Source organism: Hyla sarda, chromosome 10 (genome assembly GCF_029499605.1).
Source record: "Hyla sarda isolate aHylSar1 chromosome 10, aHylSar1.hap1, whole genome shotgun sequence".
NCBI lineage: Eukaryota > Metazoa > Chordata > Amphibia > Anura > Hylidae > Hyla > Hyla sarda.
Genome location: NC_079198.1, coordinates 18,199,793 through 18,225,125, shown reverse-complemented (window position 1 = coordinate 18,225,125; position 25,333 = coordinate 18,199,793). Strand labels below are relative to the sequence as shown.

Below are 25,333 nucleotides of genomic sequence, written 5' to 3'. Positions count from 1 at the left end.
GCTGCTCTGTACTTGTTAATAATAAAGGAGCTCTGCTATGTTTCTATTGCTACCATTTTACTTCCGCATACATATACAGGCTGCACAGATCGGTTGCCAAACCCAGCTCTGCTACATGGCTACTGTTCATTCCAAAATTACATAGGATTGCATTGTTATAGTCTTGAAAAGAGAAAACATTTTTTTTTATTAGCAATTATGGAAACAATGAGAGGATTATGGAGATTATTATCTGTATCATTCATTTCCGTGTTATGTCACAAACAGACTCATCAGTTTCTTCACGTTCTAGAAACTCGTCCATTTGTGCATAGAGCTCTTACCTTCCGTTATCACTGCTCCGCTTTTCTGCAGGATACAGAAATGTGTTACATGAGCAAAAGATTTAGAATTAGCAGAATAATAGACAAGAAACAACCTCTATGGCATAGAATGGTTACCATCGCGCTTGTTTCATAAGCTAGCCCCCAACACTAGATGAAGATAATGCAGAAACTAGATAAAGCAGGCCCACCAGACATAAAGCAGGCCCATTAGAGATGAAGCAGACCCACCAGAGATAAAGCAGACCCACCAGAGATAAAGCAGGCCAACCAGACATAAAGCAGGCCCATTAGAGATGAAGCAGACCCACCAGAGATAAAGCAGACCCACCAGAGATAAAGCAGGCCAACCAGACATAAAGCAGGCCCATTAGAGATGAAGCAGACCCACCAGAGATAAAGCAGACCCACCAGAGATAAAGCAGGCCAAACAGACATAAAGCAGGCCCATTAGAGATGAAGCAGACCCACCAGAGATAAATCAGACCCACCAGAGATAAAGCAGGCCTACCAGAGATAAAGCAGGCCTACCAGAGATAAAGCAGGCCAACCAGAGATAAAGCAGGCCAGCCAGAGATAAAGCAGGCCCATCATAGATGAAGCAGGCCCACAGGCCCACCATAGATAAATCAGGCCTACCAGAGATGGAGCAGGCATTAAGCTGTCCTATTTAGTGTAACCAAAGGTTGTAGTGTATATTAGCTAACCATACATTGTCTACAATATGTCGTATCAATTTGCCAGTCATTATTGCAAACATAAGGAGGAGGGGAACCAACAGCATACTACAGCCATACTGACCAAAGCGACTGCTGGCAAGCCAAAGTAGTGTTTAGCTATTACAATGGGCAGCAAAAGTGGATAATACAAAATGAAGCAAATAATTTAAGGGGGTGAAGACTTTTGCAACCTTTTTTTATAGTTTTAATGCATCTAAAAAAAAATTGGAAAATAGTTTTGGTTAAAAACCTCCTACTGTTGTTTCTCTACAGCTCATACAAAAGCCTATGTATGTCTCTGTGGTCAGAAATATAGATTTGATACGACTGGATTAAAAAAAATGTACAGATGGGAGGATCAGACTACACAGAGGATTTGTTTTGTAGTCTGTATCCGTGGAAACACATAGGGAGTCATTGGACCTTTATACATAAATCCATAAGAGAGTTGCAATCCAGGCTAGTTGCTAATTTTAGATGAAAACAAAAAGGAAATTTCAGGAGAACATTGGACTTTAATGTCAGCTATTTGCGTAGGGTTCAGCTGGTTATTGGAGTTGGAGTCAACCCAATGAATCAAAGCAAACAAAGCAAGCAGAGAAACAGATAAAACACATACTGAATGTCTGAGAGTATAAGTGAAATAAAGAACCAGTAGAAGATACACTGCCCAAAAAATATAGGGAACACTGAGATAACACATCCTAGATCTGAATGAATTAACTAATCGTATGAAATACTTTCGTCTTTACATAGTTGAATGAGCTGACAACAAAATCACTCAAAAATTATCAATGGAAATCAAATTTATCAACCCATGGAGGTCTGGATATGGAGTCACACTCAAAATCAAAGTGGAAAACCACACTACAGGCTGATCCAACTTTATGTAATGTCCTTAAAACAAGTCACAATGAGGCTCAGTAGTGTGTGTGGCCTCCACGTGCCCGTATGACCTCCCTACAACACCTGGGCATGCTCCTGATGAGGTGGTGGATCATCTTCTGAGGGATGTCCTTCCAGACCTGGACTAAAGCATCTGTCAACTCCTGGACAGTCTGTGGTGCAATGGTGGATGGAGCGTGACATGACGTCCCAGATGTGCTCAATCGGATTAAGGTCTGGGGAACGGGCGGGCCAGTCCATAGCATCAATGCCTTCCTCTTGCAGGAACTGCTGTCACACTCCAGCCACATGAGGTCTAGCATTGTCTTGCATTAGGAGCAACCCAGGCCAACCGCACAAGCATATGATCTCAAAAGGGGTCTGAGGATCTCATCTTGGTACCTCTGGCAAGCACATGGAGGGCTGTGCGGCCCCCCCAAAGAAATTCCACCCCACACCATTACTGACCCACTGCCAAACCAGTCATGGTGTAGGATGTTGCAGGTAGCAGAACGTTCTCCACTGCGTGTCCAGTCACATCTGTCACATATGCTCAGTGTGAACCTGCTTTCATCTGTGAAGAGCACAGGGCACCAGTGGCGAATTTGCCAATCTTGGTGTTCTCTGGCAAATGCCAAATGTCCTGCACGGTGATGGGCTGTAAGCACAACCCCCACCTGTGGACATTGGGCCCACATTCCACCCCCATGGAGTCTGTTTCGGACCATTTGAGTGGACACATGCACATTTGTGGCCTGCTGGAGGTAATTTTGCAGGGCTCTGGCAGTGCTCCTCCTGCTCCTCCTTGCACAAAGGCGGAGGTAAAGGTCCTGCTGCTGGGTTGTTGCCCTCCTATGGCCTCCTCCACATCTCCTGATGTACTGGCCTGTCTCCTGGTAGCGCCTCCATGCTCTGGACACTACGCTGACAGACACAGCAAACCTTCTTGCCACAGCTCGCATTGATGTGCCATCCTGGATGAGCTGCACTACCAGAGGCACTTGTGTGGGTTGTAGACTCCATCTCATGCTACCATTAGAGTGAAAGCACCGCCAGCATTCAAAAGTGACCAAAACATCAGCCAGGAAGCATAGGAACCGAGAAATGGTCTGTGGTCACCACCTGCAGAACCACTCCTCTGTTGGGGGTGTCTTGCTAATTGCCTACAATTTCCACCTGTTGTCGGTTCCATTTGCACAACAGCATGTGAAATTGATTGTCAATCAGTGTTGCTTCCTGAGTGGACAGTGGGATCTCACAGAAGTGTCATTGACTTGGAGTTACATTGTGTTGTTTTAGTGTTCCCTTTATTTTTTTGAGCAGTGTATATCACTTCCTGAGAAGAGCAAGTCCATGAGCTATATCCAAAGAAGAAGAAGAAGAAGAAGTGGGTGCAAATGATATACCCATACTGTATAACATTTTAAGACAATCCCAACCACAGCTAAGCAAAATATACAGTAGCAAAAGAATGGAGAATAGAACCACAAGAAATATGAAGGACATATCAAAACAGTCTGATAGGTGAGTGACCAAACCCACCGCCACATATTGGGAGAATGTTGTGTTCCATGACCCCTATATAGCCGCACACTGTAGGAAATGTGCATGTATGCCCAACCTAACCTCTACAAAATAGTTAATAGCAATTATGGAAAAAGCTGAACATTTTCTATAATTCCGATAGACTACAATGGGAAGTACTTTGCCCTTGAGTGGCTCTAGTCTCCCAATTGGTCATGGTCACAGAGGTAGGACACTGACCTATCAGACTTTTAAGCCTCATTCACAGCTGTATCATAATTCCTTGCTAAATAGACCCATAATGCAATGCCCAAAAAGTACAATGGGCCTATACTGTCCTGCTGTGTGCCTACCAGTGAGGAACACAGTGCCCTATGGAGGTGCCTTACTGTGGATCACAAAGTGCCTATGTAATAGGGCCCATAAGGACTCTGTCCAGTCCAGATTCAACATTATCCAGCAAAGACCTCCTGTCTAGATTTAACATTATCAAAATAATGGTACAAAAAAAAAAAAAATAGCTAAAATCCATGACTAAAAGCAATTGCAGTGAGGACCTTATATAATGCTACTGGATGGAACAGGTCAACTTGGTATATGAAAACGTGTTAAAAACGTATGTGTTGATCCAGCTGAAATGATCCAGCAGCTACAGGAAAACTAGACCGACAGGTTCTCATGGCAATGCTCCTTTATATGGAACCTATGAGTCTATTTGTTCAAAGGTAGCTACTGCAGGTAAAAAAAAATATATTAATTGGAGTACTGCTGGAACCAACTGGTGCCAAATAGAACCTAAGAGCACAATAATAACTAAAAGAAAAAATATATGACAAGCAAACAAAATGGCAAAACAACTGTCAATGCTAAACGTATGAAAACCTAAATCTACACACACATATATAGAGAAACAAACATGCAGAATCTTGTTAGTATACTATATAAAACCACACATAAGAGTGTAAACAGTGTAAAAGAAAAACAGAGCAGGACACATATAAATAGTAGGTTCTGTTCTCAACACATTTGGCATGCACAACTTTATGCCCATGGCTACCATGAATTCCAATTATAAAAAAGACTATGGGCAGGTAACGTGAACAGAGCCATACTTCTAAAGATGTTAAACAGGTAAACTAAAGTACGAGATGTGTTATGAAGTAACCTCTTATTCATAATTTCTAGAAAGGCAAAAGCAATTGTCTGGTACTGTATAGTAATTATAATGATACAGCCCGATTTCTCATGGAGGAGGACATGTGAAGCCTTGTCTCCACCAAAGAACACCTCTACAATAGCCCAGAAAACCCATTTTGAGGTCTAGTTCACGGGACAGTCAAAAATTGGACTGTTGGCAGATGGAGAACAGATGATGAAATGTCTCCTTATGTTATTCTTATGTGATGCTCCCATCTAGTAGATAAATTAAAGAGAACCTGCCATCACTTTTATGTTTACCGAAATACAAGTTGTTGGGGCTGTCCCCACCCTACCAGCCTTGATTGGTAGATCTCTCCCTGTATGGGTATGTGAAGAGATCAATCAAGGCTGGTAGGGCGGGGAGGAACTACCGTGAACCCAATGACTCGTGCTTCAGGTAACGTGAAAGTGATGACAGGTTCCCTTTAAATACTTATCTGGGTTGAAGAATAGTGACTGCTTTGAGAGATGTAGTAAACATTAAAGGGGTACTCCGGCCCTAAGACATCTTATCCCCTATCCTTTGGGTGCCGGGTGCCGACCACGGGGCTGGAGTATGGCGATGTCACGACTTTTCCCCCGTGTGACGTCACGTTCCGCCCCGCTATGCAAGTCTATGAGAGGGGGCGTGATGGCCGTCACCCCCCCTCCCATAGACTAGCATAGCGGGGCATGATGTCGCAGGGGGGGCGGAGTCATGACGTCTCCATACTCCGGCCCCATGGTCGGCCCTGGCAGTTTGTGAGCTGGCAGCGCGGCGTGCAGCTCAAAGAGGTTGGTGCCGGATGCAAGATTGTGGGGGTCCCCAGCGGTGGGACCCCCGCGGTCAGACATCTCATTGCCTATCCTTTGGATAGGGGATAAGATGTCTTAGGGCCGGAGTACCCCTTTAAGGTACCCACAGAAAATGTAGGCAATTGGCCATAAAAGGTTTCTGCATAAATAATCTCACACTGAGTGATCACACACATGTAAAGACAAAGAATCAAAAGCTATACACAATGTGACAGGTACATACTTTTCTTCAACACGAAGAATATAATGATTCCAATGATGGCGACACCAGCGAGTACTCCTATAACAATGCCAGCTATCTGTCCACCATCCAGTCCACCATTACTCGAACCTCCTAGAAAAAAGAGATCGTCACAACTGTTTAAATTAAGGAAAATATATATTTTAAGGATACAGTTTTCACTTTAAGCAAATATAGCAGCTGTAAGACAACAATAGTACTCAGTGGACAACCAATGGGGGACAAGGAACTAGCTAGAGTAAATAACATTGTGGACTTGACATATGGGGTCCCCCCATGAACTGTATACAGTGTATACCAATAGATCACAACCCTCATTTAAAAGCCAGAGTATAGAGCACCAAAAAACGTCAATCACTGTGGAGGACCTGGTATGTCTATACGTTAAACAGACAAGCAGAAGATTTCAATGAAAACCATGTAATACACCATTTTCCCCTGTGGTGGCACTGCAGGGAGATTGAACCCCTGGTAATGAAATCTCCCGCTACAGATTGCTAAAGATTTCTGATCACTGTGATAGCCTTATCATCAAGGCGCCATGCCATGCTATTTACAGGGTCTTTGTTTGCTCCCATGGACTACAGTTGTGGGATAGTTGTCATTATTTCTTTGATTAGACACAATATTATTTATTCTTTGACCGTGACTTACCAGCTTTTTTTGTCACTTCAACCTTGAAGTAGTAGGTTGTGCTTCCAATAATATTCGTGGCTTTACAATAATACGTTCCAGAATCAGATGCAGACACCGGATCGATCTTGAGAGTTGATACATAGGAGGTGGAAGTCACATTGAATTTACCACCAGTCCGAATAGGACTATTGTCTGTCCCATTGAACCAGGAGAACTGAGCAGGAAGGACCTGAGATGAGGAGGAGCCGGCCCGTGTCTGGGCTCCAGATGTGAGATTCACTCTCATGATGGCTGCGGCACCTTCTGTAACTGGAGGGATTGTAGTATTTGGGAAGCTGAGAGGAGGCACTGATGGAAGAAAGTGAAGAAAACACAGAATACTTAGCCAATGCAAATCACTAATCACATCATCTAAATATGAGCAGAAGCTGACATAGGTCAGTATAAGGCCGTGTTTTCTCTATTATAATTATTAATCATTTAATTTAACCTTTTTTTTTAATTTTTTTAATACGTAAAGGTAATAGAAGAGGCCAGTTTTATGTTACACATTCTACTGGATAAGTTGGAGGCCTGGGCAGAGAAGTAGCAAATAAGTGTGTATAATAGGAAGAAGAAAATACAGACCGCCATTCATTACATACTGACAAGAAATAGGACTTAGGGTTATTGGTAACCAGTGCCAGGCAGCTGCTGTCAAGGCAAAAAAGATCATTGGATGCATGAAAAGAGGCAAAGACATACAGGATGAAAATATAGCAATAGGGAAAGAAGAGGGAAAAAAAAGAGATGCGCACCCCTTGTGAAGAACGTAATGGTGGTCAGTAGCATGCAATGGTGGAATCTCACTCACCAGATTGTGTTGCGCAAATAGCACAACACCCCTGTTCACATTAATATGGCCCAGCCAGTAGAACTGCAGCCACAATCCTTCCCGGGTCTGAAGCTCATCAGCTGGGTTAGTTATCAAATAGAAAAGAAGGAAGGAATGGTCCGATTGTATGTTGGCGCTAATTCGAATAGAGTATTTCCAAATATTTGGTAAAGGTTCAATATCTTTTTTTTTTTACGTTGAAGCACACAGAACAACGTGTTTCTGGTCCTGGAACACACTCTTCATCAGGTTAGTGCACCAATGTTAGGATCGGCAGGCTGGATGTGGATCCTCTGTGTCAGCGAGGGATTGGCGTGGACCGCGTCGGTGGACCGGTTCTAGGGTTGCTACTGGTTTTCACCAGAGCCCGCCGCAAAGGGGGATGGTCTTGTTGCGGCGGTAGCAACCAGGTCGTATCCACCGGCAACGGCTCAACCTCGCTGACTGCTGAGAAGGCGTGGGACAGAAGGACAAGGCAGAGGCAAGGTCAGACGTAGCAGAAGGTCGGGGCAGGCGGCAAGGTTCGTAGTCAATGAGGATAGCAGGAGATCTGGAACACAGGCTTTGGACAACACTAAACACTTTCACTGGCACAAGGCAATAAGATCCGGCAAGGAAGTGCAGGGGAAGTGAGGTAATATACACAGGGAGCAGGTGGAAGCTAATTAGACTGATTGGGCCAGGCACCAATCACTGGTGCACTGGCCCTTTAAATCTTAGAGCGCTGGCACGCGCGCGCCCTAGAGAGCGGAGCCGCGCGCGCCAGAACATGACAGCCGGGGACCGGGACGGGTAAGTGGCTTGGGATGCGATTCGCGAGCGGGCGCATCCCGCTATGCGAATCGCATCCCCAAAGCGAATGTCAGTGCAGCGCTCCCGGTCAGCGGGTCTGACAGGGGCGCTGCAGAAGGGAGAACGCCGCGAGCGCTCCGGGGAGGAGCAGGGACCCGGAGCGCTTGGCGTAACAACTAACCTGATGAAGGGTCTGTTCCAAGACCAGAAACCCGTTCTGTGTGCTTTAACAAAATAAAACATTGAACCTTTACCAAATATTTGGAAATACTTTGTTAGATTTAGCACCAACATACAGTTGGACCATTTCTTTATAGTTTTCTAAATTATGAAAATATAGTCGGGCTACATAGAGAATATTGAGCACAATCTTGTTTACCAGTATATAAGAAAGATATAAGAGAATAAGAAAGGAATGGGTGGAGTGAAGTTCTCTCTGCCCCAGGATGTTGTGAATATATTTTTAGAAAGTGACCTATCAGGCATCCGCCTTTCTTGAAAGTAATCATACTTTATGTTTTTTTTTTTGTTTTTTTTTGCTCTAGATGGACTTACGGTATATCTTAATAGATAATAAGATAGAAAAGGAGAGGGCACACTAAAAGGTGTGTGGAGTACGCAGCATGGTCTCGGTGACCTATTCCAATGCCTCCTGCGGGGTGCACATACAATAGATAAAGTATCGGTAAATCAAATAACATAGAGCACGTACGTGGACTCACTGCTCGGCAGAGGTAGACGTGTGCTGGGGTCCGGTTCACGGGACGCTGAAGCTCAGCATTGGCGCAGGTGGATGGCGCTCGGAGGCAACGCCGGCAGTTTCGCATGTAGGTGCGTGCTTCTTCCGGCCTCCCAGGAGGCCGGAAGAAGCACGCACCTACATGCGAAACTGCAGGGGTTGCCTCCGTGCGCCATCCACCTGTGCCAATGCTGAGCTCCAGCGTCCCGTGAAACGGACCCCAGCACACATCTACCTCTGCCGAGCGGTGAATGCACGTACGTGCTCTATGTTATTGGACTTATATCTTAAATAAGATTTGAAATCTGAATGTAACTAGAGTACCGCAGAAAAATTTAGGTAATCTGATACTATATGTAAATGTCCACTTATATGTTGTGCTGAATAAACCCCAGGAAGCTCACCCCAATTGTCAATAACTATTATCATCCATAAATGAATTATTTTAATCCATCATTTTGTCTCTCGTACAGTATCTAGCTTTCTATCCAGTGGCTTAGCTATAGGAGGTTGTATCCAGCCAAAATCAGGACATGAGGTTGGCCGCACCTGGAAGTGAAGAGAAGCTGGAGGCGAGCAGGAAATAAGGGGGAGGGGAGTCCAAATTCACTATTTTGCTTTGATATGGTGTTGCAATTCATTTTGTGGCCTGGTTTACATTTTCAAATAGTTATTAAATAATTAGTCATTCATAGTCATTAGGGGGTACACCGGCACTAAGACATCTTAGCCCCTATCCAAAAGATAGGGGATAAGATGCCTGATCGCGGGGGTGCTGCCGCTGGGGACCTCAGTGATCTTGCACCCCATTACAATCACTCCCCGGAGCATGTTCGCTCCGGGTCTGATGACATCACACGGAGCATGACATCACACGGGGGCGGGGCCGTGACATCGCAATGCTCCGGCCCCGTGATAGCCAGTCATCAGACCCGGAGCAAACATGTTCCGGGGACTGATCGCAATGGGGTGCTGCGTGCAAGATCACGGGGGTCCCCAGCAGCAGGACCCCCACAATCAGACATCTTTTCCCCTATCCCCTATTTTGTCTGACAATTCAAGGAATTAGTCAGATGGGAACTTCATTTTAGTAATGGGAGTGACTATCAGGTGTGGGCGGGGTTATACAGTCAAGGGCTGTATATTAGGAAAACAGGCCCCTCAACGTACAATATTCACCCCCGACTCTATAATCCCACTTGTCGCTCCCAATTTTCACACCCAAGTGAATGCCCATCTGACTCCCTGAATTGTCAGACAAACTTTAAACCCTCATATCTCATGAACATGACACAAGAGGGAATATCAAGAAACTGTAAATAGGGGTGTGATCAGGGCATCTGAAGCTACTTAAATACAGTATAATCAAATAAATTTTTAACTCTAGTCTGGGTTCCGTATCATTTGTGGGGTCTAGTCTGGGGTCTTTATCACAGTTGTGGGGTCTAGTCTGGGGTCTTTATCAGTTGTGGGGTCTAGTCTGGGGTCTTTATCAGTTGTGGGGTCTAGTCTGGGGTCTTTATCAGTTGTGGGGTCAAGTCTGGGGTCTTTATCAGTTGTGGGGTCTAGTCTGGGGTCTTTATCAGTTGTGGGGTCTAGTCTGGGGTCTGTATCAGTTGTGGGGTCTAGTCTGGGGTCTGTATCAGTTGTGGGGTCTAGTCTGGGGTCTGTATCAGTTGTGGGGTCTAGTCTGGGGTCTGTATCAGTTGTGGGGTCTAGTCTGGGGTCTTTATCAGTTGTGGGGTCTAGTCTGGGGTCTGTATCAGTTGTGGGGTCTAGTCTGGGGTCTTTATCAGTTGTGTGGTCTAGTCTGGGGTCTTTATCAGTTGTGGGGTCTAGTCTGGGGTCTGTATCAGTTGTGGGGTCTAGTCTGGGGTCTGTATCAGTTGTGGGGGTCTAGTCTGGGGTCTAGATTAATTTAGGAGTCAGGTCTGAATTACCGTAATTTAAATTTGGTAACTGAAATCATTTAAAGGTTTGAGTTCTGGATCAATATATATTTATGTCTGTTCTTGCTCTATTAAGGATCTTTTACTTCGGGATATATGTTACAGTTATCTCATAATCTTTATTCTTTTTGGTGACTTTGGAATCTGTACTTCTGGTGAGCTTGTAGTGAGCTTGTAGTGAGCTTGTAGTGAGCTTGTAGTGAGCTAGTAGTGAGCTTGTAGTGAGCTTGTAGTGAGCTAGTAGTGAGCTTGTAGTGAGCTTGTAGTGAGCTTGTAGTGAGCTTGTAGTGAGCTTGTAGTGAGCTTGTAGTGAGCTTGTAGTGAGCTAGTAGTGAGCTTGTAGTGAGCTTGTAGTGAGCTTGTAGTGAGCTAGGGAGGCAGATTTACATAAGGAGAGAGCAGCAGCCTGAACCAGCGATGAGAAAGCCATGGATGTCAGACTATCTTACACTCCGTGGGGGAGATTTATCAAAACCTGTGCAGGGGAAGAGTGGTGCAGTTGCCCATAGCAACCAATCAGATTGCTTCTTTCGTTTTCCACAGGCCTCTTTAGAGGCCTGTGGAAAATGAAAGAAGCAATCTGATTGGTTGCTATGGGCAACTGCACCACTCTTCCTCTGCACAGGTTTTGATAAATCTCCCCCCCTGTAACTAAACTGGAGTAACAGATCACAGCCGTGCCTTAGCAGAGCTGAGATAAAAAGCAGTGCAGCAAACTGAGGAGGAAATAAATAGCAGGTAAGCATCACCTATTGATGATATACCATTATATGCTCACTACTGAGCACTCACTTTAAGAAGGAGTGTGTGACTATTAAAGGGGTATTCCGGCCAAAGACATCTTATCCCCTATCCAAAGGACATTTTATGCGGGGCTGCTGCTCCAGTCTCGGAAGCCTCTGCGTTTCCGGGAGACGTGATGCCACACCCCCCTCTATACATGTCTATGGGAAGGGGCGTGACGGCCTCCCATAGACATAAATGGAGGGGACGTGGCGTGACATCATATCTCCCGGAAATACAGAGGTTTCTGAGACTGGAGCAGCAGCTCCGCATAGAATGCTAGTGCTGCACCGAGATAGTGGGGGGTCTCAGCGACGGCCCCCCTCGATCAGACATCTTATCCCCTTATCCCCCATCCTTTGGATAGGGGATAAGATGTCTTTGGCCAGAATTCCTCTTTTAAGGCCAGCAATGAAAACTGATCTTTTGACCTCAGTTACTACTCAAAATAGTGTAGAATATCATACATACAGCTGAGATTACAATACTGACGTCTTACCAAATGCTACCGTACAGCTCGAGGTCCTTCCCAGCTGATCTCCATTACAGGTGAGATTACTCCCATGGATATTACCAGAAGAGGTCACACTACTGATCACTTCATCGGTGCCTGTATTTTCTGTACCATTAAATCTCAGGGTCACATTAGCTGCAGGTTTTCCTCCCGGCCAGGAGCAGCCGAGCTGTATTGTCTGGTTAATATCTAGTACTTTACATTGAATATCTCCATCCGGAAACCCTGTAAGACAGGAAAATTATTAAGATATTAAAAACAACATACAAGGTCCAAGTATGTGTATCATATCTATCTATCTATCTATCTATCTATCTATCTATCTATCTCCTATCTCTTTATCTCATATCTATTTATCTATCTCATATCTATCTATCTATCTATCTATCTCATATCTATCTATCTCATATCTATCTATCTATCTATCTCATATCTATCTATCTATCTATCTCATATCTATCTATCTCATATCTCATATCTATCTATCTATCTATCTCATATCTCTCTATCTCATATCTATTTATCTATCTCATATCTATCTATCTCATATCTATCTATCTATCTATCTATCTCATATCTATCTATCTCATATCTATCTATCTCATATCTATTTATCTATCTTATATCTATCTATCTCATATCTCATATCTATCTATCTATCTCATATCTCATATCTATCTATCTATCTATCTCATATCTATCTATCTATCTCATATCTATCTATCTATCTCATATCTCATATCTATCTATCTATCTCATATCTCATATCTATCTATCTATCTATCTATCTATCTATCTATCTATCTCATATCTCATATCTATCTATCTATCTATCTATCTCATATCTATCTATCTATCTATCTATCTCATATCTATCTATCTATCTATCTATCTATCGATCCCATATATATCTATGTCATATTTATCTATCACTCTCACAATCTATCATCCATTATTAAAGAAGGATGTAATACATTAATGGCATACAATATTTACACAGATTCAGAATAATAATTGACAAAATAACCTTTTACTTTTCCCATACTACTGCTAGATATGTGTATTTAGGCACTCGGGGGGAAATTTATCAAAACCTGTGCAGAGGAAAAGTTGACCAGTTGCCCATAGCAACCAATCAGATCACTTCTTTCATTTTGAAAAGGCCTCTGAAAAAAGAAAGAAGCAATCTGATAGATAGATAGATAGATAGATATGAGATAGATATGAGATAGATAGATAGATAGATAGATAGATATGAGATAGATAGATAGATATGAGATAGATAGATAGATAGATAGATATGAGATAGATATGAGATAGATATGAGATAGATAGATAGATAGATAGATAGATAGATAGATAGATAGATATGAGATAGATAGATATGAGATAGATAGATATCAGGTAGATAGATATGAGATAGATAGATAGATAGATAGATAGATAGATAGATATGAGATAGATAGATATGAGATAGATAGATATGAGATAGATATGAGATAGATAGATATGAGATAGATAGATATGAGATAGATAGATAGATAGATAGATAGATATGAGATAGATAGATATGAGATAGATATGAGATAGATAGATATGAGATAGATAGATAGATATGAGATAGATAGATATGAGATAGATAGATATGAGATAGATAAATAGATAATATACAGGCCCGTGGCAAGAGGACAGGCAAACCAAGCAATTGCTTGGGGTCCCGAGCTGGCCCGGGGCCCCCGAGCAGAGCCGGTCTCTGCCTGTCCTCCTGCGCTATACTGTTCTGCAGGCAGCTCGCCCTGTCGGCCTAACGGGCCAGCAGTGCGAGACCCTGCCTGGAGCGGGAAGCAGAGACTGAAGTCCCTGCCTCCGGCTCCTTTTTGTGCCCCGCTCCGGCTCACCTTCACTCAGTCAGTCCAGGATGTGCAATTTTGCGCGTCACCGTCATGACGTCACCGCGCTGAGTCCCATAATTCAAGGGCTGGCGTCCTTACGCCGGCCCTAGAGCGTGACGTGACGTGTCACGTGATGGTGCGTGGTGCGCGAACTCACAGCCTCGTCACAGGATTACCGCGCGCGGTGTTTAGTGCTGCGATAGTGACAGTGAGTAAATGTAATGTTATTTAAAGTTCTAAACTACATGCCTACTGGGTCTGAGGGGAGGAGGGGGTTAATCTGGGGTACCGACGTACTACCTTCCTACAGGGAGGGGGGTGTTAATCTGGGGGGGTACTACCTTCCTACAAGGGAGGAGGAGGGGGGGTTAATCTGGGGGGTACTACCTTCCTACAAGGGAGGGGGTTAATCTACGGGGTACTAACTTCCTCCAAGGGAGGGGGGTTAATCTGGGGGGTACTACCTTCCTACAAGGGAGGGGGGGAGTTAATCTTGGTGGTACTACCTTCCTACAAGGGAGGGGGGGGGGGTTAATCTTGGTGTTACTACCTTCCTACAAGGGATGGGGGGGGGGGAAATCTGCGGGTTACTACCTTCCTACAAGGGAGGGGGTGGGTTAATCTGTGGGGTACTACCTTCCTACAAGGGAGGGGGGGGGGTAATATGGGGGGGGGGTACTACCTTCCTACAGGGGGGGGGGGTAATCTTGGGGGGTACTACCTTCCCACAAGGGGGGGTTAATCTGGGGGTACTACCTTCCCACAAGGGATGGGGGGGGGGTTAATCTGGGGGGGTACTACCTTCCTACAAGGGGGGGGTAATCTGGGGGTACAACCTTCCTACTGGGGGGGTAGGTAGTACCCCCAGATTAACCCCCTCCCCCCCCAGTAGGAAGGTAGTACCCCCAGATTAACCCCCTCCCCCAGCAGGCATGTACTACCCCCAGATTAACCCCCCCCAGTAGGCAGGTAGTGCCCCCCATACCGTATGCACTGACTGGCTGTCTGGTAGCACCCCCAACAATACAGGGAGGTATTACATGCTCTGTACTCTTTACCTGTATTACTGAAGTGTATCCACTGACTGGTGTCTGGTAGCACCTCCTACAGTAAAGGGAGGTATTACATGTTCTGTACTCTATACCTGTATTACTGAAGTGTATGCACTGACTGGTGTCTGGTAGCGCCCCCTACAGTACAGGGAGGTATTACATGTTCTGCACTCTACCTGTGCCAGGGTTAGCTGCTCCTTTTGGACACCAGCTGAGGGCGGCTACATTTCGTGTTTACTGTACAGGTTCCTGAAGAAGCTCCTGTCCTCTATATAGACCAGTCTGTCCAAACCAGGGTCCCTCCAGCTGTTGCAAACCTACAACTCCCAGCATGCCTGGACAGCCTTTGGCTGTCCAGTCATGCTGGGAGTTGTAGTTTTGCAACAGCTGGAGGCACTCTGGATGGGAAACAACTGACAGATTTACAGCTCCCAGCAGATCTTTCTTACTTTTATATGGAAGGATTTGCTTTATCTATATTAGTTATCTACGTATTTTTCTTTAATCCTCACTTTTTCCTATTTCGGATGACATTTTGGGGGCTTCAAAACCATTACCAGGTTTCCATAGAGTTATGGTCCCAACATACAATGGTTTCAACATACAATGATCGTCCTGGAACCAATTAATATTGTAACTTGAGGGACCACTGTATATTGGATTGTATCCAATATACATTAAACATTTGCCAAAAACACCACTGTACCATACAATTTGTATGGTAGAGTGGTGTTTTTTTGCAAATGTTCATTTGTTCAAAATGTTCAAATTTCATGCACATTAAATGCAGCAGCACAGTGCAAATACTGCTGTTGCATTTAATCTGCATGAAAATTGCCCTGTAAACCTCCTTTATTATTTATATAAAGTGTGTGTGAACTTAATGGCCCTCATTTACTATTCTAAACCCGACTTCTTTTGTCGGGTTTTTTTGGCGCATCTTTGTCTGCGCCATATCGCAGACATCGTGCCCCAGTCTGGGACACGATGCAACATTTTTTCCCGACGGACCCGATGTGGATTCTCCCAAACCCGAAAAAGGGGCGTAACCCGACATTTCTGAGCTTTCCCACGTATTTATAAAGGTTTCCAACCCGAATTTGTTGAATTGTTGTGGATTTTTTCCCCGACAACTCAGAGGAGTTGGAAACCAAAACCAACAAAACGCACGTGCGACAAACAGGATGCGACATAATAATAAATACCAGGGGAAAAAAGCAGTCGGGTAAGAAAGCAACATAGAGTTACAACCCGATTTTCTAAGTAAATGAGGGCCAATCTGTATGGCTATGCTGTGGTTCCTGTAGGCTTTGCGTGCGTAAGGTGGGGGGGGGGGGGCCTCCATGTCTATTTTGCTTAAGGCCCCCAAATTCCTTCAATCGGCCTTGATAATATAGATAGATAATATAGATAGATACCGTATATACTCGAGTATAAGCCGACCCAAGTATAAGCCGAGACCCATAATTTCAACCCAAAATCCCAGGAAAAGTTATTGACTCGAGTATAAGCCTAGGGTGGGAAATACATCATCCCCCCCGTCATCATCCAGACCCGTCATTAACATCCTCATCATCATCACCGCCTGTCATCATCCAGACCCTCATCATCATCACCTGTCATCATCCCCTTGTCATCATCCCACACATCCCCCCTTCATCATCCCCTTGTCATCATCCCCACCCCCCTTCATCATCCCTTTGTCATCATCCCCACCCCCCTTCATCATCCCACCCCCCCCCCCCTTCATCATCCCCTTGTCATCATCCCCACCCCCCTTCATCATCCCCTTGTCATCATCCCCTTGTCATCATCCCACACATCCCCCCTTCATCATCCCCTTGTCATCATCCCCACCCCCCTTCATCATCCCCTTGTCATCATCCCCACCCCCCTTCATCATCCTCCAGCCCCCTCTCACCCCCCTTTAGTTCTGTACAGTACTCACCTCCGCTCGGCGCTGGTCCGGTCCTGCAGGACTGTCCGGTGAGGAGGTGGTCCGGTGGGATAGTGGTTCCGGGCTGCTATCTTCACCGGGGGGCCTCTTCTCCGCGCTTCCGGCCCGGAATAGAGGCGTTGCCTTGACAATGACGCAGAAGTACGTTGGCAATGAACGCACCTCTGCGTTGTTGTCAAGGCAACGTGACTATTCTGGGGCCGGGCCCGAAGCGATTAGAAGAGGCCTCCCCGGTGAAGATAGCAGCCCGGAACCACTATCCCACCGGACCACCTCCTCTCCGGACAGTCCTGCAGGACCGGACCAGCGCCGAGCGGAGGTGAGTACTGTACAGAACTAAAGGGGGTGAGAGGGGGCTGGATGATGTCGAAGGCCGCAGTGGTCTTCAACCTGCGGACCTCCGGAGGTTTCAAAACTACAACTCCCAGCAAGCCCGGACAGCCGATGGCTGCCCGGGCTTGCTGGGAGTTGTAGTTTTGAAACCTCTGGAGGCCCGCAGGTTGAAGACCACTGCGGGTGGGGGAGTTCACTCGAGTATAAGCCGAGGGGGGTGTTTTCAGCACGAAAAATCGTGCTGAAAAACTCGGCTTATACTCGAGTATATACGGTAGATAGAATTCCAGGAGTGCAGCACAACCAAATAAAAGTAGTCCACAAGGTAGGTGCACACTGTGTGGGAGCCCTCGTTGGTGGCTCCAATGTGTACTTTCATGAAACTGAAAGTTATGATTACAAGACATGTCTAAGTGAATTTTACAATTAGAGGACTAACAATGTATTGGTTCGGATTCAGATAATACCGATATATTTTCTTTTTATTTGTTTTCAATGTCTGTTTTTTCTTTTTTGATTCCCTTACTGTTAAAATGAAAAATTGTTTATAAAATATAAAAATAAACAGTTATATATAAAAAAAAAAAAATTGTGAAAATGTATTCTATCCATCCAGTGCAATACACTGGATTGATGGAATAAATGTTCACCATTTTTTTAACACCATTTTTGTGTGCTGCTGTTCTCTGGGATATTATTAGATAGATAGATAGATAGATAGATAGATAGATAGATAGATAGATAGATAGATAGGATACAGTTATTTCCCATTTTTACTTACAGTTGATATTGAGGTTGATTCCTTTGCTGGTTATATTGTTTGCCCGGTTGGATGCTGTACAGGTGAAGGGTCCACTGTCATTCTTGGAGACGGGGTTGATGGTGAGAGTGGAATTTTGAGTGGAATCAGTAATGTAATATGGAGGACTCGCGGGCACTGGATTCCCATTCATGCTCCAGTTAAACGAGATGGCTGAACCCTGAGCTGAGCAATAGAGAGACGCCGAGTCCTGTCCTGCCCAGAGCACTTCTGATGTATTACTGGTCAGTGTCACTGCCGATACTGGAGCTGTGATCAACGACAAAGAGGAATATAAGGAGCGATGAGTAAATGCCACATCCAGATTTCAGAGAGTGCAGAGCTGTATTTGAGTTTCTTTATAAATGGAATTCTACGAAAAAGTTTTCAGGAAAATTAGGTTAGATTTGTTTCCTGATGTATAATGAATTGTCAGAAGTTCATTTGGGGCATTGAAGGGGTTTGATGCAGTGCAGACTGTGTCCGCTGCTATTTCAACTTCCCTGCAGCGCCACCACAGGGAAAATTTTGAATGACACCGTTATTATTAAAATCTGTGGGCTGTCAATGTAATGTATGGCTGTAACAGGTTCTCTAGAGCAGGCGATGATATTTGTAGAAACTTTGGGTTTGGATAAGATAAGGACCCTTATTCATTTGAAAATACATTTTTAAAACTGGCAGTCCCTGTAAACCATTCATCTGTACAGAATACACATAGGAGAACAAGACTGTCTATTACATGTATGTTTTACTTACAGGCCAGGTTGAGCTTCACGTCACTGCTCTGGTTGCTTAATATGTTCCTAGCTGTACATACGAATGTCCCATTGTCACTGGTGGTGACCGGGCTGATAGAGAGCGTGGAGTTATCGGCACTGAGCTGGAATCGGGTTCCTGTAGATATTGTTGTCCCTTGTAGACTCCATGAGTAGCTGACATTGGTACCAAGAGCCGAACATCGGAGAGAGATGGAATCTATTCCAGGCCACACCAGTCCTGATAGATTACTGGTCACAGTGATATTAGAAACCGGAACTAAAATACAAAATACAGAGAGACAGAAAGGATGGATTTTAAATATGTTGTTTGAATATTTAACAAATGATGTATATGTATGTGGTGGCCCACGGGTGTATGGCGGGACCAGGGGTGTAGCGAAGTGAGTGGTGGGATCCAATGAGATTAACTCTGGGGGCAAGATGTTGTCAATCCCTAGTGTTTGTGATGCCAGTGTCGTTTTAGGGTTCCAGAACACCACGCGGCTGGCTTCTCCACTATCCCAGTTGCTAGTAGTGAAATGAGAGTTCACAACCAGTTATGGTCAAACGGAGGCTTTACTGAGTATAAGACAGATGGAATTATCTTCACAGCTAAGGCCAGAATTCCCAGAGAGGTGGCCAGGACCCAGAGGACCTCACAGCTTGCTGGACCAATATACTTGTAATTAACTTTGAGATTGGACTTGACTTGACTATGTGCAGAACTTGACTAGTTTCAGTGACAGCAGACATAGACTTGAGACTTACTGAAATGACTGTAGCTTTTGGGGTTTTCCAGATGCTGATCACTTGCACTGAGATCTCTGTACTTGCTGGTCTCAGTAAAGGAAGAGAAGAGAGTGAATTGTAATGGCCGCCCCTTTATATAGTGGGGGGCTGGACTAAAGCCTATTGGTCAAGCTGCAGGTCATAGGTTAAGCTGGTGCTCTCTGGGAGAACATGTGACAACAAATCATGTGACTGTATAACATAACATGTGACAACCTCACAGGTCCTTGAGACCTCCCACAGGTCCTTTGTACTACCTATACGTTAGGATACTGTCTAGGCATTAAAGTGATATACACAACATTATGGAACAACAGGGGAAGACCATGCAGGGGAGCCCCCAGGTCACTGAGGGACTCAACCTGACAGGGCCTAAGGATAGTACAGAACCATGTTCTGTACTGGGATATCACATGTACATGCTCAGAATTTAGTCTCCTGACTAAAGATTATCCCTTTACCCATGTACATAATAATTATTATATATCTTATGAATTTATGCATTATATAAATTTCTCCTTGAATTATTCAGCAGGCTCTGTGTTTTCTATACTTCATTGAACATTACAACACTCCCAAGATGAAATCCAATTCATAGACATCTGTACTGACATACTGTATGCTTCAGCTGCATCTAAGTACAATCTGAACAGTCTAAAAAATGAGAATGTCTATGTTCATTTGGCATTAAAGGGGTACTCCACTGCTCAGCATTTGGAACAAACTGTTCTGAATGTGGGCGCCGGCAGCTCGTGATGCCATAGCCCCGCCCCCTCAATGCAAGTCTATGGGAGGGGGCGTGACAGCCGTCACGCCCCCTCCCATAAACTTGAATTGAGGGGCGGGGTGTGACATGATGTCATGAGGGGGTGGGGCTATGACGTCACGAGCTCCCGGCTCCAGCGTTCCGAACAGTTTGTTCCAAACGCTGAGCAGCGGAGTACCCCTTTAAGAGATACAAGTGGGTCCTCCATGGAAAGATTCCCCTTTCTTCTCCTACCGACCTGTACTGCCTCCACATATGCAATTTTCATTTAAATAGAATATCTATTTAAATGAATCTTCATTATGCAGTGTCTTATAAAACGTACACACTGCACAAGAAGATCTTCGGTAACTGTCTGGTATGCTGTATATTTAAATTTACACCGGTTTTCAAGGTACTTCCCTCTTTGTCAGCTTCCAATGGATACGCAAGTCACACAAAATGTTAAGCTTGTTAAAAAAAAGAGAAAACACTATGGCCGTCCTGTAACTGTAACGCAACCTGCACCTGTGTGTCCACCAAATGACCAGAATGGGCTCTCGACCGCTGACGAACAATGGAGGTTCCCATCCAATGACTACAAGCAGACAAGGACAAGAAAAGGATGTGCAGAGTGCACGGAGAGGAGAGCAGGAGGTTCTCCCTACTTTAGCCAAACATCAGGGATCAGGAGATGAATGAAGAATATGACACATTAACTACTTTACAGTAAAACCGTATTGCTTATTTGTTTATAAATTATATGTAAAAATAACAGCAACACTCACCTCATGCAAAGCGTGGACATTTAATTATATAGATCCTGTTGATATTATAGTCATTTTTGAGAAGTTGTTCTTGTCTTTTTGTTTTTTAATTTGTTTGTTTTTGTTATTTTATTTGTTTTGTTGTTTATTTTTATTTATTGATTGATTATTATAATTTTTTTTTTTTTTTTTATTTGCTTCATAGTCAACTTTTACCTCCTAGAATAGTATAAGGCTAAGTTTCCACTTGGTTTTTCTTCTGGCAATTTTTGGAAAACTGCCACTGCAGTTTTTGAGCCAAAGCCAGAAGTGTATTCAAAAGGAATAGGACATATAAAAGAAGGACTTATACTTCTCCTCCCTTATGGATCCACTTCTGACTTTGGCTCAAAAACTGCAGTGGCAGTTTTCCAAAAACTGCCAGAAAAACAAAAAAAAACAAGTGGACTCGTAGCTTAAACCACATTTGGATTTATATAACGATCACAATGTTCTTACCGATTACAATCAGAGTCAGGGAGTTGCTGGTGTTGGAGCTGACAGGGTTCTCGATGGTGCAGGTGTAGGATCCACTGTCATTTACATATATTGGTGTGAAGTTTAGTACTGATTCACTGCAGATCACATTGGGCTGAGAGCAGATCGCCTTCTGATCACGGTAGAAACTGTAAGAAGTCACATTCTGATTCCCGGTGGCATCACATTGGAGGGTCACATTGGTGCCACTAGTAAGAGGACTTTTGGAAACAATGGTGCGGAGAACAGGGGCCGTGAGAGAAGCTGAAAAGGAACAAAATAAATACTTGTTAAATTAAAAAATAATAATTAAATTAAAAATAGGCAGTTTGTAAATCAAAATGTTTACTAGTACTGATTATTTGCGACCAAAAAAATTCAAGCTCTTAATGATACCATGGTCAATGGGATAGAAAACCTCTACATTTTAACCTTGCTTTATACTCCACTTTTGACCTTTAATTGTAATAGATGTACAAAGTTATTATAAGGTTGGCTATGTTGAATCTTTGAAGTGAAACTTTCGGCAAACGTTTATAGTTAGTAAAATTGAGCTATTATGCCACGTAAGATACCTGGAACAAAAAGCGCCTTTACATTGCTCAGCTGACATTGGATGAAGCTTCACATACAACTCAATAATGAATAAAAAAAAGGACCAATTCTGCCACGGGCAACCTCAAAGTGGGACCTGACCTTTGTACACACAAATTTCCCAGTTATATTATACTACTGTATATTTAGAGGTTGCAAAAACAGTTGTATATATTAACCCAGAAATAAGGTACACAAATATTTGTTTGCTTAAACATTGTATAAACCATATTGCAACTATAACAATCCAGTTCCCTCATTATTATTTTCAAATACATTCAATGTAACTAATGATAAGCCCATAACATGTGCAACAGAATGTCTATCGTATTCACATCAATTGTACATGTTGGGGCACAAATTGGGGTTGGGGGGGGGGGATGTACAAAGCAGGACCTAACTACTGTGTGGAGTACAAAGGGGGCCTAACTACAGTGTTGGGGCACAACTGAGGGACATTACTTTATTAAAGGGGTACAGCACTTTATTAAAGGGGTATTCCAGGAAAAATGTTTTTTAATATAAACTGGCTCCAGAAAGTTAAACAGATTTGTAAATTACTTCTATTAAAAAAATCTTTATGCTTCCAATAGTTATCAGCAGCTGAAGTTGAGTTGTTCTTTTCTATCTGGCAACAGTGCTCTCTGCTGACATCTCTGCTTGTCTCTGGAACTGCACAGAGTAGAAGAGGTTTGCTATGGGGATTTGCTTCTACTCTGGACATTTCCCGAGACAGGTGTCATCAGAGAGCACTTAGACCAAAAAGAACAACTCAACTTCAGCAGCTCATAAGTACTGAAAGGATTAAGATTTTTTTAATATGAGTAATTTACAAATCTGTTTAACTTTCTGGATAAAAAAAGTTTTTCCCTGGATAACCCCTTTAACATTCTGGAGAGCACTAAGAAAAACACTGTTACTCTGTGTAGTCTACAGGGGTCACTTTTGAAGTTTAGGGAGCACCAAGTGGGGCACAAAAAGGGAAGTACTATAACTGTGTGGGACACCAAGGAAGCATTCTTATAATTTTAGGGCACTATACCCAAAAAAGGTTGAGTGAATGCTGGGAAAACGAGAAACCTAAGATGTTTGTCTGGTAAATGAAGGCCTGAAGAAGTCATCATGGAGGTCTGGGCCAGATGGAACAAACTGTTGTCACGAGCTCCCAGTGCCGCCTCCAGCATTCGGAACAGTTTGTTACACAGTTTGATAAATCTGGGCCATAGTTTCCAGCTTTCTGCACAGCATCTAGATGTCTGTTATGAAATCAATGATCATGTAGATTTGCCAATGGCTCAGTTCACCTCTGGTTATGGTATTGTGATTGCTACGGCAGAGAAGTGTCGCTTCCTCTGTATTGTATCCCTTGCCCTTTGGTGGGTAAAACTTTCACCACTATTTGTCTGTTTAGAATCAACATTTCTAAATTGCTGTCATCAATAGGTTATGTATATGTCTTCCTGGTAAGAGACAACAAACAAACTCTGTATTCTTTGACCCTGCGGTCAGGGAAAAGTAGAAGATTGACAAAATGTCCCACTGGATCCTTTAGGACCAAATGGAACGTTAAGGGGTACTCCGCTGCCCAGCATTTGGAACAAACCGTTCCGAATGCTGAAGCCGGCGCAGGGAGCTCATGACGTCATAGCCCCGCCCCCTCATGACATCACGTCCCACCCCCTCAATGCAAGTCTAAGGATCCAGTGGGACATTTTGTAAATCTTCTACTTTTCCCTGACCGCAGGGTCAAAGAATACAGGGTTTGTTTGTTGTCTCTTACCAGGAAGACATATAAATAACCTATTGATTATGTGTTCCAAACGCTGAGCAGCGGAGTACCCCTTTAACAGGAGCAGCAATTTTGCGTTTCCTTTTTATGTGCCCCTGCAACTTATATTTTGTACCTGTATATTTGAATATGTAATAGGGGATAATAATGCCATAGGGGCAATTAGTGAAGAGGCATTATAGAGTGATGTGGCTATGCTTCCTGACTTCCAGGCAGAATTACCATGGCATGGCAGGAGGTGTAGGAAAGTAACTAAGCACCAGGCACAAGTGATCCATAAGGTGCCACTCCGTCAGTTCAATACTGTGGAATGCACACCGCCTCACACGTGCATGTTAAGTTACAGAGGGTCCCACGGCAAAGGGATGCCAAGTTACAGAGGGTCCCACTGCAAAGGGATGCCAAGTTACAGAGGGTCCCACTGCAAAGGGATGCCAAGTTACAGAGGGTCCCACGGCAAAGGGATGCCACTATGCCTTATACCTGACACAAATGATGTCCTTAGCTGGGGGAATTGCTATACAAAGCCTCTCAGCAGTGACATGAGGGGCTATAAATCTGAAGCTCTGAATATGTGGGAGGGAATTATGTTTTCCTTTTGGGGAGATGCACCAAAACCACCGTCCACCCACTTCCCTTTTTTTGTAATGTCATAATTCTCTGATGAACCATGTTCAGGGAAACATGTTGAAACTTTGGGACATGAATAGATTTTTTTTAAAACAAGCTATTTTTAAGACACACGTTATTTTTGCTTTTGGTGATCTGTACCAATAACACTTTTTTTCTGATTTATTTTCAGTAATAAATATCTAGAGTAAAGGGCATCTTAGAGAATGATCATACCTCTCCAGCCAATGACCCTGCACCACCAGCTCAAAACTCAAGAATAAGAAGATACAGCATCCTATGATAAAGGAAAGTACAGGGTGGGCCATTTATAGGATACACCTTAATAAAATGGGAATGGTTGGTGATATTAACTTCCTGTTTGTGGCACATTAGTATATGTGAGGGGAGAAACTTTTCAAGATGGGTGGTGACCATGGTGGGCATTTTGAAGTCGGCCATTTTGAATCCAACTTTTGTTTTTTTAAATAGGAAGAGAGTCATGTGACACATCAAACTTATTGGGAATTTCACAAGAAAAACAATGATGTGCTTGGTTTTACCGTCACTTTATTCTTTCATGAGTTATTTACAAATTTCTGACCACTTATAAAATGTGTTCAATGTGCTGCCCATTGTGTTGGATTGTCAATGCAACCCTCTTCTCTATATACTGCTATATACTACTATATACACCGCAGGAGAAATGCTAGCACAGGCTTCCAGTATCCCTATACACTGCTATATACTACTATA

At 43.7% G+C, this 25,333-nt stretch overlaps 2 protein-coding genes across 6 annotated transcripts in view; one reads left to right on the top strand and one right to left on the bottom strand.

Moving 5' to 3' along the window:
- LOC130293607 (carcinoembryonic antigen-related cell adhesion molecule 5-like) overlaps positions 1-25,333 on the top strand; it is a 121,438-nt gene that overhangs the window by 29,961 nt on the left and 66,144 nt on the right. The window lies entirely within an intron of this gene.
- LOC130293608 (carcinoembryonic antigen-related cell adhesion molecule 1-like) overlaps positions 1-25,333 on the bottom strand; it is a 55,183-nt gene that overhangs the window by 13,370 nt on the left and 16,480 nt on the right. Inside the window, exons 3-9 of one of the 2 annotated variants that reach the window (XM_056542483.1) lie at positions 21,568-21,849; positions 18,767-19,045; positions 17,990-18,277; positions 11,960-12,199; positions 6,342-6,671; positions 5,670-5,780; positions 324-348 (exon numbers count right to left, since the gene is read on the bottom strand). In XM_056542483.1, the coding sequence (XP_056398458.1) occupies positions 324-348; positions 5,670-5,780; positions 6,342-6,671; positions 11,960-12,199; positions 17,990-18,277; positions 18,767-19,045; positions 21,568-21,849 (1,555 nt within the window). The remainder of the gene's footprint in view (positions 1-323; positions 349-5,669; positions 5,781-6,341; positions 6,672-11,959; positions 12,200-17,989; positions 18,278-18,766; positions 19,046-21,567; positions 21,850-25,333) is intronic. The other variant, XR_008848253.1, reaches the window with a different exon arrangement.